We start from the raw sequence: 16544 nt of genomic DNA, 5'->3' as shown, positions 1-16544 counted from the left end.
TCCAAATATAGCAGTTTAAGTCAAACTATAATTTTATTTATGTCTGGTGTGAAATTTTAAATTGTGCTGCTTTATATCTGGATCAAGTATACCAACGTTTCTCTAATGCACATTTAAGCCACCCAAATAATGTTCTGTTATATATTTGAATGAGTACTGTTGATCTTGCTACGAATTTTCATCGAAAATAAATTAGAAGTACAAATTTTTATACCAATTAGTAATCACTGCCTATTTTTTTTTTTTAATAAAATAAATCCTTTACTCTAGAGTCTCCATATCATTTAATCTTTGGCTTTTTATAACCTCGACAGATTTTTGTAGAAAAATATAAAATACATTCCATAACTAATTATGCGCTAAGATAAAGTTGAAGTATAAACCATGCATTCAGAATTACTCAGGTACGTTTACGACAGGTGTGTAGTCTTGTTTTAATCAATTGGCTTAGGTTTTGTGGGACATTCTTCATTTTGCAAAAGGCAATATTGATTCAACTTGTAGAGGTTTTCTTTAATTGGATGAATCAAAGTACCATACAATTCTTCAACTGTGTGTTCATAATAAATATCATGTATAGATGAAGTTATAAAATCTTCTAATTTCTCAATTTCACTTAAGAGCCTGGAAATAAATAAACTACCTTTTAATTTTTAGTTTATGAAATCGTAGAAATATGTGATTATACACTCCTCGGCAAATTTATTTAATCATTTCGATTATTTAATCTTGAGGAATATTTGAGAAAACAATCACTTTATGAAATTGATACTCCACAAATATAAAATTAATGTATTTTTTAATCTCATTCATTATTGTAAGAACATGATTTCCAATACTCAAACCAATGAAAATTCCAAATTTATGACTTTTAATTTAACTATTCTATAGGCACACGTATTAATAAATATGGTTTAATTTTTAGAAAATACTCAATTATGAGAGGCCGGATAAGAACAAGGTTTCAATAATATCGAATATTTGAATATTTTTCAGAACGTGATTAAGAATAACAGTCGACAGAATAAATGACACATTAATTATACAATTATATCATGACTTCATGATAACTAAAGCTGTAATCAATTCTTGTCTAATTTTTATTAAGAAAAGTCATTTTGTTGATATTACATTAATTATGGTAGTACAGTAGTGCCAGAACTAGTCAGTCAATAGCAAAAGGACTTGTATTTATTAAATTAGGAAGGATGGCTATTATAGTGATAATATAATACTCGTGATTATATATTCGTTTATATTTAATTGCAGCTTGATTATATCTTATATAGTCCAGTCATTATAGGTTTTATCTGCGGAAAAGAGAGCAGTTAGATTTATAGGCGATCCAGGGTTGACCAGAGACTTGGACCACTTAGAGCACATAAGAAAATCGCCGACCTGATTTTGTTTCACCGATACTACCACGGCAAATGATCTTCATAGTTGCGCAACATAATTCCGCCTAGAGCAGTTTTTGCAAGGCCTACTTGAGAGGCAGACGTGGAGTATGAACACCGACTTCGCCTGCAGACACTCAGAACTTCAATTTATCTCGACTCATTTCTTTGGAGAAATGCAAGCTGTGAAATTCGCTACCAAAGCATCTCTTTCAAGAGCACTACAACCTGGCATCTCCACACGGCAGGTACTACTCGAACTAATTGAGTGTAATAGGGTTTACTCACTTGTGCTTGCTTTTTACATAATAAAAATCTGCCAGTGAGGGTGATATGGATAAATTATAGTAGATTTTACTAAGTTTCTAAACCTCTATGTACAATACCATATGTGAGTATAGTCACTTTCTCAGCGCTCTACTGCAAAAACGGTTGATTTTACAAAAAAACCACTACAGAGGTCTAGTAATTACTTCCAATGTTTCCTAGGTGGTGCCTTATGCATGAGCAAAGTGAACCATTTCTGACAATAACATTTATCATTATTTTGTTAGTTTTTTATACATGGGATAAAAAACCAAAAAAAAAAAACTTTCACTGCCATTTGTATACCTGAGTACACATACAGCGCGATTCTAAACTGCCTTGTGTGTCTCTTTCGTACACACACTTTATTATCTACATCACGCTTCGTGTATGCCAGGCAAGCACACTTCAATATTTTGTTACGAGTAGTTTTTTATTGAGAACGTGGTAAGGAAACACCAAAGTGGATTAACTTCAATATATTTTCAATATTCAAATTAACTTTGATTGAAATATTCCCAATAAAAAACTACTCATAATATAGCTGGCAAAGACTTCTTTACAATATATATATATATATATATATATATATATATATATATATATATATATATATATATATATATATATAATTCTAATCAAAATCTATCTTTCTTTATATACACAGTGGCAGTCGAAGTGTTAAACATATAATTTTTAAAAGTGACATGATCTTTCACAAGCCAACTTCAAGACTCTGTTTCAAAAGTCTCAAAAATTTTGTTCAGATAAGTGAGAGAATTAGAAACTTATCCATGGTGTTTTTTAAAATCCGTTCTAGTTTAAAAAACTTAATTCTATTGATCACCCATGCAACCTTCTTAAAAGTAAGAAATGGCAGTAAATTAACATTCCAAAAAAACTCATTTGTTTATCAAGAAATACGTGGTAAAATCTTAGTATATATTGCTTAAAAGAGGAACATTTAAAAACATTCTGTAGTAATAATTGTAAATTCCAACATTTAAATGGAGAAATCGAAGTTCCAGGACAGAGGACCAAATTCCAGGACGTTCCTCAAATTCTACACATAGGAACCCTGAGGAAATATATAGGTTAAAAATAACGAATGGAAGGGGGATTGAAACAAAATTTGAAAATATTCCAAGAGCTTGGACAATCCTAATACGGAATTGAGAACATTGCTTATCATCACTGGTGTTCCCTTCAATTCCAATAATCCAAACTATAGTGTGAACTTCAATATGCCATTTCCTTATTCTATCACAAGGGAAGTAATTATAACAAACCTTTAACTTAGCTCTTGAAATATTAAAGTGTCCTGATTGGTCTCAGTATTTTATGATTCCTCCCCATCTATTGTAACTTTTTTAAGGTTCTAAAAATTATGTGATTGTGTCACAGAATATTTGTGTAACTTGTACTTGCCAGATACCTCTAAATAATAGGGGTAAGATTCAAAGTTTTAATTAAGCTGCGTACTTGAGTAAAATGATTTTAAAATAAGCCATTTATTTCATTATAGTAAATGTACATTTATCGCACGACGAGAAAAATTATTGTAAAGCTGGATTTTAAAACAGTAGTTAGAAATATTAGGCAGCAAAGAAAGTCAGTAAAAGAAACCTAAACTATTTTAATTTAATATTCTAGTGAAATAAATTATATGTTAAATTTGCCAGGGAGTGTAGTAAATTCATAGAAAACAATTTCACTTACGAATTTATTGTACTTTTCATTGAATTGACGTGATAAGGGGTTGTATATTTGGTATTTCTTTGCCAATGATTGAACCATGTGTTGAATCTACAATCGAAATTTTATTAGATACATTGTTGAAGAAATTATTTGATTAAAAATAAACCTTTCACTATCAATTTCTATTTTATATTTCCTGATGAAATGATTCAACCAGTCCATATTGATGTAAAGCTGACTACCAGGAAATTGAGGAACAATTGTAGTATCATCCATATGTATGTTTGGAAGAATGAAACCTAGTGAGGTCATTTCTGACCTAAAAATTATTATATTTAATAAAATGGTAGACTTTTATATAAATATAAGATCGAAATAAGCTGTAATTTATAAAAGAAGTGATTTTTGATACATATTACTATAAAAAAATCATATCAGAAACAAGATTCCATAGTATTTATTAGTATGTCATTCTTAGGAGTATCATTAATAACTGCATTTTTTTATCATGATCAATAAAAACAAACAGATAAGAAATTGTTCAAAAAATACTTACTGGATAATTTCTGGTGAATATTTTCCGTTTTCCAAAGTTAATAAACAATTACATAAGGATGGTATTCCAGAAGGCAACAATTCACACAAAGTTGCATAATGATCGTACCTAGACCACCCTGTCAGTACCAAACCATGGAAGTTTTTAATTTGATCATTGTACAAAGCCAAACCTCGTATCCAACATTCATGATTTTGAATATGATGATAAGGTACAGGCATAATCTGTCGACTACCTGTGGCTCCTTTAAAGGCAGTAGCTCCCCATAGATGAGGAAATACATTACAATATTTGTTCCATAAGTTAGGAGAGAAAAAATCGTCTAAAGTATGATAGTACCAAACCATTGGTTCAACTAATTCTCCTATGTTGTACTCTAGAAAAAAAATAAGTAGAGTTTATATAATTATTAGTACTGGCATTCTCCTGACTACCTAAAATTTACTTTAAAATAGAATAAATAACAAATTCTGCATTAGGTTATATTATAGATTAGCTGAGAATTTATTAACATTGGTACATGTAATATCATGCATATTTATCACCAATATAAGTAAATTGTCAATTTATTTCATATTATTGATTAAATTAGGATAGTCACTTGATAATATCGATTAGGTCTGGACGAGCCACAATCAGTGTAAAAATTGGGGCCAAATAAAATTTGTGATTGGTAAATACAAGAAAAACCTAATAAAAAATATTTAATACTAATATAACAGAAATCTAAAAAGATAAACTTTCAGAATGTGTAAATATTAAAATTCTTATTTAAAAGAATATGATCAAAATAACAAAATGATACCTTTTAGAATAGCTTCGTCAATGTTCCTAAACATATCATCCCATAACATAACTTTAGTATTAGGATATCTAATTCTCACATATTGTGCCACAGCAACTACATGATCTAACCATAAAGAATGTTGTTTGTACTTCAATATTTCCATTTTAGCAGTACATTTTTCACACTGACCTAAATGCCATACCTGAAAACAGTATATAATGGAAAAGATATTTAATAATGTTGAATAGTTTATCTTTAAATTTGTATCATCATTAGAGATGATCCATAGCTACATCAGGGCCTCAAAATTACAACTGTTCATAAAATATGAAATAAAAACCAGAAGTAAAATGAGAAAAACAGTCATCTAATACAACACCAAATACAAGAGAGAGATCACGGGGGAAGACCCTATGGATTCTATAGGGTCTTCTTCCATGATCTCTATATAATAAATTTGCTATAGTCAAATTTAAATATACTTACTTCATCAGCACCTATATGGATATATTCACTATCTGTATGAAACGCTAGCATTTGATCAATCATTTCTTTTATTAAGTTCAAGCTATCCTCTTGACTAGGGCATATACAGCTTGGAGATATATTGTATTCTCGTAAATGTTTGAACTTACTGTGTTTTAATACAAATTCCATGTGCCCAAAGGTTTGAATCAAGGGTATTGTCATCAGAGAATGTACTTTGGCTAAAATACAATTCTTTTTATGTTATATTATTTCATAAAACATGGTCAGTACTTGTAAATATGTTTTTCAATGACCTAGATAAAACTTAATATTTCACCCTATGAATATTGAATACTTTCTATAGGTTATTGGAAACATATTGTGTATATAACAAAAATCTAACAATGTAAATTGTACATGATGTTTACCAGCCTTTCAACAAAATTCGGCCCTTACCACACAACTTTCCAATAAAACTTTATATAGATGGATGAATTATATTATAATATCTCTGTACATATGTAATAATATATTATCCACGAGTGTAGAATGAAGGTTATTGTTTACAAGGTAAATCACTGAGTGAATAAAAAAATAAAAACTCATTATATGAGAGTAGAATACTATACTTTATCCACGACCACTAAATAATTTTGTTGAAGTTTTTTTGTTGTAAAATTTTGTTACATTATTAGAAACACTATTATAGATAATATAGAGTTATTGAAAATTATAATAATCGTATTATACCTCTAAAATAATCATTACAAAAATCTATGTATTAGTTTTTTGATGAGGCAACTTCTACAGCTTCCCTAATTTCTGGTGGTGTCATTTCATTCCCATAGATTGTTTCAAAAACCATATTATGTTAAAAAACACATATACATATTCCAGTCTGATCTAGGAAAATTTACTTTTGAAATTTTTTTCATATGTACAGAGTGGAATTGAGAATATTTGGTTGTGTTTCACATGCTAAAATTATAAAAACAAATTTTTTTGGCAAAATGATAATAATATAGCTAAATGAAGAAAGCATCTGACAACAATGATTAATGATTCATTAATCACTGACGTTTTTGATGAGTATTACTAAGGTCGAGCATGCAGACATACAATGGGTACATTATACAACAGTTGTGGATAAAATAATGAATCATGCACCATGGTGATGGAAAAAGTACCTAATTTCATAATTTCTGATGCCTCTTTTGGAATATAATGACCACCACTAGCACTACTTGACCCAAGGCTTCCTATGTCCTGAATGTCTCCAGTGTAGGGAAAACTATCTTCCCATTCTACTAACAACCCTTCGACTCCAAGAGTTGTCAATAAAGGAAAAAACTAAAAGAAATGATTTATCTTGTTTATTCAAGGGCACCGTGATAAATGGAATACATTTATTACAAGAATAATTAGAATATAAATATTATATAATACTCACTGTTTCTAAGAATGATGGCTTTGGAGGAGCTCCTTTTAAATCTAAATGCACAAATCTAAAATATGTAAACACTAATACTTCAACTAGTTTTTCACAAGTTAATTTGATATTAGTAAGACAATATTTATGTGGTTTCAACATTCAGACATTGGAAAAAGATGTTGCATATGAAATAGCTCCATAGGTGCAATAAATATTGTATACATATATTAGAAAATCAAAATAAAAACAAAATGCAGAATATTTAAAACCTAATTAAATTATTTTCAAATAATTAAATATTTGCAAATACGATAGCAATAAATTCGACTAGAATGATAAATACAACGGAGGTGACTTTAGAATCCAAATTAATTGAACTGCAATTTGGACTAGTGATCGACCGTATTTATTGAACATTGATTCCTGTAGTATTTACCTTCTTATTTTCTTCGACATACTTAGCGTTCAATAACTAAATTCAAATTGTATTTAGTAATGTACACACTGTTTGTATTCTTTCCAAAATAACATGCAATAGTTAGGTTATCTACCACTAAGGACGCGAACCATGAACACTAACAGATGTGGTTCATCTATGACACTAACCACAGTCTTACATACAACATTGTATTCTCGTCTAAAATGCATCATTAATTACTAATCAAAATTGATTTATTGAAGACTTAAAGAAATATGCAATCATCAAAACTATAGCCTTTGAAAGCAATATCTCGAATTAATTCATCGATAACACTAGCCTTCGTAATATGTCATCACAGTTTGAAATAATCATTTTTATAATTTCCAAATAATAAGAAAAATATTAATCATGCCCTGATACGTACCACTCTTCAATATGTTCTCTAGATCCTTTTTTGTTCACAGGTAGCATTGCGTGTATTTTTGAGTTGTAATTGGAATTAAAACCAAGAGTGGCTTTCCCATATTTTCTGTGTCAAGTTTGAATTGGCAAGATATTGCTTTGGGAAATAATGAAGATAATAATCTTCGGGAGTCCATGAGGTACAGTGTAACGACCCTACATCCAAGCAACTGTCAGAACTGGTGGTTCCTGTCTTAAGGAGTTATTTGACAAAGAAACGAAAATTACAATCTTTAGAAACTTGATATCAAGCATTTTCCTTGTAAATGGCTCTTGTTCGTAAACTCATCGAAATATAGTTTTAAAGCTGTGTTATTACTTATGGAAATTCAAAACCACCTATATCAGTTGTCCATTTAGTCACAATAGAAGAGTTCTATTTCGAATATTCTGTTGCTGAAAATACTAAAAATAAATGAAAAAAAATAATGTCCACGTTATAATAACTATCAGGTATTACAGGGGCAATGTCAAATTACCCTACTACAACCTTAGAGGCGTTACTGAAGCTGCCTTCTCTTCACCTCATAGTATAGAGGCATTTAGCGACGTCCACAAACAAATCCATAAAGTGAATTAAAGCCGGGAAATCTGATAGGTCAACTAAGGATTCTAGAGCTAATAAAGCTAGAAAGCCGTGATAAACCAATGGACCAAATGCAGAGCATATTGAACAAAGTTACTCCATTCAAAGTGGTAATTAACGACCGCCAATCATAGGTCAACAAAAATCTTCCGCAAGCTCGAAATGTATCTCTTTTTTCATAATTTACTTAATTATTTACAATAATAATAAAATGGATAAATAGAGCTCCAAACCGCTATATGGAGAAATTGCAAAATAAACCAAAAGCAAACATAGGCCTTGCTCATAGAACCAAACCTCGAGGCCGAAACTGAAGCACTTATTACGGAGTGCCAAGACCAAGCCATTGCAACAAATTACATGAGAGCTGAAATAATGAAAACTAACACAAACCAAAAATGCAGGCTGTGTCGGTTATTTAGCAAAACGATCCATCATATTGTAGCAGGCTGTCCTATTTTAGCTATATGATCATATTTGGAGCGACACAATACCTTTGCAAAACAACTACATTGGAATATATATAAGGAATACAACATTAAAGAAGACAATTGGTACCAGTATAACCCGGAACCAATAATAAACACTTAAGAAGTTACAATAATATGGGACACATAAGTACATTCAGACAAAAAGATACTAGCAAACAAACCAGACCTAATAATAAAAGGATAAGAAAAGAAGACGTGTCATAAGTCAGAGCAGACGTGTTACTGTTTAAATGATGATTGCAGATTATTTCAATTCGTTTCGATACTTTTAAATTTTGGTCATTATTGTGAAAACACGTTTCTCTATACATTCATTATATTTAAAGCAGGACTTATTTAATTTGGAAATTATATCTAAAGTGCTAGTCAGAAATAAATTTTCAATCATTTTTAAGTGGTACTTTTTTTAATAACTGTTGTTCTGAAATGTAGCAGGTGGATCGCAAAGACATCATTCCAAATAGGTGAACATTATTTTTAAATAAAAGTCATATAAATTCCACATATATTTTGAAGGTTTTAAGAAGAAAATTTTTTTTATTATGTATATAAAAAAATATGTAAATATTTTAATTAATGTATACAAAACATTTTACAATCTACTAATAATTTTGGACGAAATTTAACACAAATTTAAAAAATATATTAAAAAAATATGTACTTATACTACCAAGACCAAGAAATTTAAGATATGAAATTTATACAACATTTCCAAATAGTAAAGTTACTACATATCATTTTTTGTTTAAAATATTCTATTTCTAGATATTAGAATGACCCTGTATTTATAATATATTCATATGGTACTTGGTAAATATGGTATATGCATACCTCTGAAAAACTGACATAAACAGATTCGAAAACAATACAAACAGAAATTAAAAAAAAATACATAAATATTTTGCTATGTTTCAACATTGTCGTCAAATGACTGGACTACATTTATATTTTATCATCAATATTTTTGGCTCACTTTCTCTATCAATTCAGCTGCGAAGACGTACTTAATATCACTTTCTCATCACAAATATTTTTATTCGTAGCCCAATACGTGCTTGTGATAGAAGAGGAGATACCTGAAAAATACATTCAATTACTTCAGCTAATCAATTATACACTAACAGTTGGATAAATGTTTGTATACTTTATTTTTATTCATTTATGGTCTACAAGAAATTGGAAAAGTAACGAAACAATAATCCACACGAAAAGAAATAGTGGAACTGATATGGACATATCGTAAAAATGAAGACTGGTAGATACGAAAAAATACCAGAACTTTGAAACACATTAATAAATAAAGGGAAGACCAAGAAAGAAATGGATCAACCAAATAAAGGAATTGGAGAGAAGAAGAATATTTTCAAAGTAAATATGGAAGGTAACAAAAGCAGTGAATAAAAAGGGTACAAGAGGAATACTGACATACTTAAAATGAGATAAGAGAAAAAGAGAAGTGATCTACAGCATTAGTACTTGGGTTGTGTTTCCAATATTATATATATTATTTTTAATTATAAATAAAAAAGTATCAATAAAATGGAGAAAGGTTCAGTAAAAAAAGTCTTAGTAATATAATTTAGTTGAAAATTACAGTAATAGTCAAGTATAGTAAATAAAGTAAAAACCCATATTCCGGTTATCTGATCATAGAAGTAATTCAGTTGGCACGAAAAAATAATGTCAGTTTTTGTACTTCATTCACCCATAGTTGTCGCAGGATTTCTCTGTTTTTATCTGTAACTTTTTGAACTCGTTTATCATCTAAATTGCCGACTTCAAGCACACACTGGTGTGGCTGGAAAAGATCTAATTAAAAAATGTCCCAATTTAAGCCTCGAAGAGGAAATATCTAACATCGGGGCCTAAAGAAAACACCAAACCTCTAAATAAAATCACTAGTGAGTATCTCTTTCTCTGTAATCTATTTCTAAAATATAAAAAGCAGTATACTTATTATTCTTACCCTTCTGAACCAAGCACTTCCTTTAAATTCGCTCTCATAATGACATCATCATCACATTTGTACCAATAATCATGTTGTTGTCTTACATAGGCTATGTAGTGACCCATGTTAATAGTTGCACCTAAGTGAATAATAACAGCAAATAGAGAATATCTATTGTCAATAGGATAGGGTGACTGTTCTTTGCTTCGACTCATAAAAGGTGTCATGTCTAACATTTCTGGAAATGATATGACTGTTGATATTTTTTTCTCAACCTGAAAATAAGATGAATTGACTATAACTAGAGTTGGAACTAATACACCAGTTATTTTAATAAGAATGACTGTTGACCATATATTAAGAACTGTTTATAACTTTGAGGAAAAATAATTATTACCATAGCTTGAAAAACGCAATTATATTCAAAAAAAGCAGTAGCCTAAGTAAGATGGGCGGTAGGTGGTGAAATTTATTTTGAATTATAATTATTGGTATTTTATCAATTACAATGTTTAGTAACAAAACTAAATTTTTTTATAATTTCAAACTCATCTCTCGAAATTGTACTTACTATAAACAGTTCCAAAGATATAATCAGAACCATTATAATAGGTTGTTTGGTAATCTTGAATGGTATTAAAATATACCAAGGAGAATGTGCTCTGACTATTCAAAACTATAGGCACGGGCAATTGTAACTTCGCAATATAATAATAAAAGTGTATACCTCATTAATGTGCTGAAAACGTTTCAAATGAAAACTAACGACTATAGGAAGAGTTTTCATTGTAAACTGTTTTGTTGATTCTTCATAAGATTGACAGTTTGAACAAAATATTTTCTCCATTTGCTCCAAAACTTCAGTTCTTGTGAATCTTTCCAAACATTCATGTAGAGAAGAAGGTTGTCTGCCACCAACTGATACAGGTCCCAAATCCAAGGAAAAATCCCAAATTGGATCAATTTTAGTAGAAACACCACTGGAAAAAATGTTGCTAATTAAAATTTAGAAAACAAATAGTTACTACTATTGAACTCATTTTAAACAAACACTAATACATTATGTATTAGACTATTTCCTTCGAAAAATTTAAGCCAACCAAAAAGCTGTAATATTTTATGTTTACCTAGCAACGATCAAATTTCAGCGATAATACTGCACTAGTGCAAATTATCGATAATTTGCACTAGTGCCAAATTTTCGTCTAGGATTAATAAACATCATTTGGTTTTAATTTTATATTTTAAGAAAAGGAACAATTATTGAAAATGCAATTAGAATATACAACTTTACTGGAGGCTGACGATGGTGTTTCTATGCTGCTTCCACCACTTCTTATTGTTACTTCGCTACTGTCATTTCGCATTTTTTGTACAATTTCCTCGTGGTGTTCACTATTTACTTGGAGGTAACTCTTTATCGAGGCCTGATTTGAGTGTCCGGTAACCTTCATAATTTGATTTTCTGAAACCCCAACCTTGGCAAGCTGAGTAACTGCCGCAGCACGGTTCAAGTGATTTGTCACTTTTATTCTTTTCATGTCAATTCCTATAGTATCCGCTGCATCTCTTGTCCACTTTGAAATTTCATTTCATAATTTAAAGAATAACAAATTTTAAACACAGAATTAAGTTTATTTTAAATTAAATTTTTCTCAGGAAATAGTCTGCCAAAATGCCCTCTCGTGCATGTCAATTTGTCTCATAATTAAAATTAAATTATCGACAATTTGACATGCACTCGGGACATTAATATTGATAATACACCAGAACTACTATACCAGATTGGCCTCTACATGCTATTCTTTTTAAATAACATATCTGGTTGCTATCTTAATTAATATATAAATGTATCAGTGAGACAGCTCCTTTTATCTACACCAATATAATTTTTGAAACCTTTTTTAGGTAGCCCATTCAAAATATATAGGTAACTTCCTTGCAGTAAACTTCTCAGACGAACTTTATTTTATATTGGAATGTAATTTCACCTGGTTCAATGTAAGATGGTGTCAGTTAACATGAATAGAAACTTTTTTTTACAAATTTTTCTTCAACAAGTTCATCAACAAAATATAATACTTTTCAAAATAGAAGCTCTCTAGTGAAACTAGATAGAGATTCTTAGTATAGCGACATGTTCGCTACAGTTAATTTTCCACCAAATTTTCTATGCTAGAGCATTTTGGATATAGTGAAACGCTTTTTATTAATTAAATTTGAGTGCATGTATTAAAATAGAATAAATTTGTTTTTGAACAACGCTTATCATGAATATTTTTATAAAAAAACAAAAGTTGGTAATTTTTATTGAACCTACCAATTTTTAAAGAAGTGCAACAAATATTTCGGTCATCCAAGAATCAAAAATGTTTGATAATAATATAAAAAAGTTGGATAAAATAAAACCCCAAACATAATCATATAAACTAAATGTACTTATTATCCTGGAGAAATTGTAGGAGGACTAATAATAGAAAAGAGAAAAATAAAATGGAAATCTACTGTGACTAAATGAAACAAAGTCTAAAGTATGAACTTTTCCAAGAGTCATGAACAGCATGGCTTATATACAACTTAAATGCTGGTAGTCATTCAGCAACAAAAGCAATCACATTAAAACTCAAACCATTAGTTGATTAAATGTCAGTTTAAAGCAGAGTGGATGTTTGCATTAATTCTTATTATAGTTTAAAGAACTACTATCACTACTACTTCTAGATTTAAGAATAAAACTAGTTTTAAATAAAGTTCCTATTACTATACCCATAGAATAAAAAGTACTATATTTATTAAGTTATTCACTTTGTCATATTACTAAACACACTATTTATCACCACTGCACCAACACTCATAATAACACCATATTATTCGTCGTTATCAACAAGTTATTCTTCAGAGACTGAAGGTAAACTGTAATTTGGTTGGAGTAGAGTTATCAAACAGTGTAGTTTGTATAAATATCACAAACTGTTACGGAAATTCGAGCTTATTTTGATATCTTTACATTTACAGGATGAACAGAGTATTTGAAATTGCTGAAATAGAACTAGGTCTTTCATTATAGAAGATATTGTACTAGGATACTATTTTCACACTAAAGTGCCAAAACAATACCTACTTGCATTTTTTACACACCAAATCACTTTGTAGACCACCAGTAAAAATCTGATCTATAATACAGGGACATTTGTCATTTTCCATTTGAACAACTTCACTGTTTTTTTGCATATTATCCAAACAATGTTTATGAAGAATGTTTAGGGTTTCTATAAAAAATTCATGAGCATCTTGTTGTTTATATCCAGCAAGATGAGTCGCATGGATCCATGTTAAATGCAGTAATTTGTGAAGTGCTAATGGTACCCGAGATCCTCTGTAAAATTCCTAAAAGATAAATATGTATTATTTTTCGATAACTATTTCAAATATTTCTGGAAAACGATTTTGCTACGCATAAAGTTCTCACTTCTTAGACCTTTTTAAATATACTTCAATAAATATCATGTCTTCCTGTTGATTCAGCACAATTTCGGCTCTCATTAAAATATTATTCAAGAAAAATGTCCACCACCACTTTTTTTTGTATTCTGAACAATAATCCTTATTAAATAATTTTAATATATTATTGCTCCAAATATTTAATAAAATTATTTATCAAATGCCCCTTCAGTATATCCAAAACATTACTGATAACCTCAAGTATCTCACCTGAAAAATTTTGGACACTTCACAGACAACACATGCACCAGCTGCAGTGTTGCATTTATGTCTTTCAGTAAGAAAATAATCTCTTAATAATGGAGTATGTATTAAAGCTTGTATAATGCAATTGACGAAACAAGTTTTTCCTAAGTTTAATAACCCTCTCAAACCTATTGTAGATTCTGGAGTTATACAAATTTTTTTTGTTCTGTGATGGAGTAATTCTTTTTCTTCTTCTGTTGCATCCCAAGATGTCCATTCAAATAATCTGAAACCCATACTTTTAAAGGCATCTCAGAAAACTTCACTAGAGAAAATGTTGACAGTAATAATATATAAACTAAGTTTATAGAGAGATCTGAAAATATTCAACAAAACTTATTGATATTCAGTACTTAAAAAATGTTAATATCTAAAAAGGATTAATTCTCTTAAAATACATTATAAGGTGACCATAAAATTATTCATAATATGAAATAGAATTGTTTTATGTAATTATTTTTCCAAAAAAATACTAATAATGGTAGGTGTACCCAAATGAAAAATAATATATTCACCTTTTTCTAAACAATTTAGATTGCATCTTATTTTGCATAGTTATTTCATCAACTTGAGCATCATAGATGTAATCATTACAAGATGAACAGTGTATTTGCCCATAACAAAGTTCCATAGACATCAAATGCTTTTGATGCTTTGTATGATCCCTTATATGTTTATGGCAACCAAAATAGACACATTCTAGACAAACATGTAATAAGGGGCCTCGCTTTCTACAAGTTCTGCAATAAGCATTACAAATCTAAAAAAAAAAAATAAAATAATTCAACAACAACTATTTGAATAAATTGACTCATTTCTGTCTTATTATTCTTATCTTAATCATAATAAATAACTAGAACTGATTCAAACTTGTGAATAAAATGTGAAAATAGTTTGTCATTATTATTATAATTTTATCACCAAAATTACAATTTTCAGAACAATTGTAATTTGAGTACAAAAACATATACATATACAAAAATTCAAAATTACATTAAAAGTATAGGTAAGTAGTTTTGGTCATAGAACAAATCCGGCTTTGCCTCCAATAGAAAATGATGGTCCAAGATAAACTTGTATGGTCTCAGAGAACAATTGGTGATGTAGCAAAATAGAGAGACCCTTTTAAGTGAATGTAGCTTTAGTCACAAAGTATTTTAATAAATTGTTTTTATAGAAATATTTTCAACATTTCAACTCAACATTGGTCTTTATAATATATTTTGATGTGTACTAAAATTTTACTTATAGATTCATATGATTAATAAAATCTAATGAAACATAGAAATGATTGAAGTAACAAATAACAATTATGTAAGTATAACAATTACTGTTAATGAAATAACAACAACCAATAATGAATTACATTCTCTTAGAAAAAATAATTAAAATTATGTTTGAAACTAAAACATAAAAAATACTATGAATTAGTTTTTGATCATCTAATTTGATTTCTTCAAATAACTGTGGTTCACTCCAGTCCTAAGTAATTTCAAACAATATTCAAGGAATATATCTGAATATTATTACACTGTATTATGTAAATATCCCCAGCAACCCAATTGCTCACAAAAAAATAAAAGGTGTATCGATTTATGGAAGAACAGTTGAATACATAAATTATGAATAAAGTTTCATAAATGAAATGTGTATAAAACAGTAGATCGCCTGTTTTTCTTTTAATAACGGATACATTAATATAATGAATTCAAATATTTACCTTCGCTTTTCGATTTCTTGGACTATCCGTCACAACAAAAACAGCATGAATCCATTTTAGGTTATCCAAATTAGAATGATTTTTCTTAAAAACTTGCAAATGATGGCAACCTTTGGCACTCATTTTTTCTCTAATATTTATAAATTAATTTAATACTGAAAGGTAAACGTAGTATTCAATTCAAACATTAACAATATTGAGAAGCTGAATAATAGTAATAAGATATGAATATCTTTTATATATTTTCTTTTTCCTTTTTGACAATTTTATGAATTTTCTAATATACGTCGAGAATACTTGTTTACAAGTTATTACCCAGTGTGCGACACATGTCTATACTATAACCTTTGTTGCCAAGTTTCAGTTTTTAATATACTAATTTTCTTTTAATAATAGTATGTGTTATTGACAGTATTGAATACAATATAATATATATTAAAACAAAGAAATTATTTTTCAATATTGAACTATTTACGTTATAAAGGGTATCTAAGAGAATTTTATTATTAGCCCAAGATATCCAAA

The 16544-nt window shown here is 29.1% G+C and overlaps 2 protein-coding genes across 3 annotated transcripts; both read right to left on the bottom strand.

Moving 5' to 3' along the window:
• Positions 1-260: 260 nt before the first annotated feature.
• On the bottom strand, positions 261-7612 carry LOC130452184 (hexosaminidase D-like). Of its 2 annotated transcripts, XM_056791532.1 has the most exons (10): positions 7490-7612; positions 7081-7281; positions 6663-6717; positions 6400-6562; positions 5231-5451; positions 4763-4946; positions 3958-4333; positions 3568-3720; positions 3423-3509; positions 261-624 (listed from the first exon to the last, which is right to left on the bottom strand). In XM_056791532.1, exons 2-10 carry the CDS (start codon positions 7098-7100, stop codon positions 435-437), a joined length of 1449 nt encoding a protein of 482 aa, XP_056647510.1. In that variant the 5' UTR covers positions 7101-7281; positions 7490-7612; the 3' UTR covers positions 261-434. The 2 variants fall into 2 exon arrangements, with proteins under 2 accessions (XP_056647510.1, XP_056647491.1); XM_056791513.1 differs by lacking the exon at positions 7490-7612 and having other exon boundaries at positions 261-639; positions 7081-7387.
• A 1485-nt stretch (positions 7613-9097) lies between these two features.
• On the bottom strand, positions 9098-16527 carry LOC130445154 (ubiquitin carboxyl-terminal hydrolase nonstop). Its single transcript, XM_056780681.1, has 7 exons — positions 16020-16527; positions 14815-15059; positions 14264-14525; positions 13674-13939; positions 11280-11532; positions 10571-10827; positions 9098-9680 (listed from the first exon to the last, which is right to left on the bottom strand). Exons 1-7 carry the CDS (start codon positions 16140-16142, stop codon positions 9638-9640), a joined length of 1449 nt encoding a protein of 482 aa, XP_056636659.1. The 5' UTR covers positions 16143-16527; the 3' UTR covers positions 9098-9637.
• Positions 16528-16544: the final 17 nt, after the last annotated feature.

This window comes from Diorhabda sublineata, chromosome 1 (assembly GCF_026230105.1).
Source record: "Diorhabda sublineata isolate icDioSubl1.1 chromosome 1, icDioSubl1.1, whole genome shotgun sequence".
Classification (NCBI taxonomy): Eukaryota; Metazoa; Arthropoda; class Insecta; order Coleoptera; family Chrysomelidae; genus Diorhabda; species Diorhabda sublineata.
The sequence above is the reverse complement of the archived record's forward strand: the minus strand, read 5'-3'. Positions and strand labels throughout refer to the sequence as shown.

Excerpts from the sequence above, each read along its gene's own strand:
- LOC130445154 (XM_056780681.1), bottom strand. The coding sequence starts at position 16,142 with ATGAGTGCCAAAGGTTGCCATCATTTGCAAGTTTTTAAGAAAAATCAT. Across the intron at positions 15,060-16,019 it reads CAAGAAATCGAAAAGCGAAG|ATTTGTAATGCTTATTGCAG; the intron begins GTAAATATTTGA and ends TTTTTTTTTTAG. Across the intron at positions 13,940-14,263 it reads AAGTGTCCAAAATTTTTCAG|GAATTTTACAGAGGATCTCG; the intron begins GTGAGATACTTG and ends TTTATCTTTTAG.
- LOC130452184 (XM_056791513.1), bottom strand. The coding sequence starts at position 7,100 with ATGTCGAAGAAAATAAGAAG. Across the intron at positions 5,452-6,399 it reads ATCAGAAATTATGAAATTAG|CCAAAGTACATTCTCTGATG; the intron begins GTACTTTTTCCA and ends ATTGTATTTTAG. Across the intron at positions 4,334-4,762 it reads TGACGAAGCTATTCTAAAAG|AGTACAACATAGGAGAATTA; the intron begins GTATCATTTTGT and ends TTTTTTTTCTAG.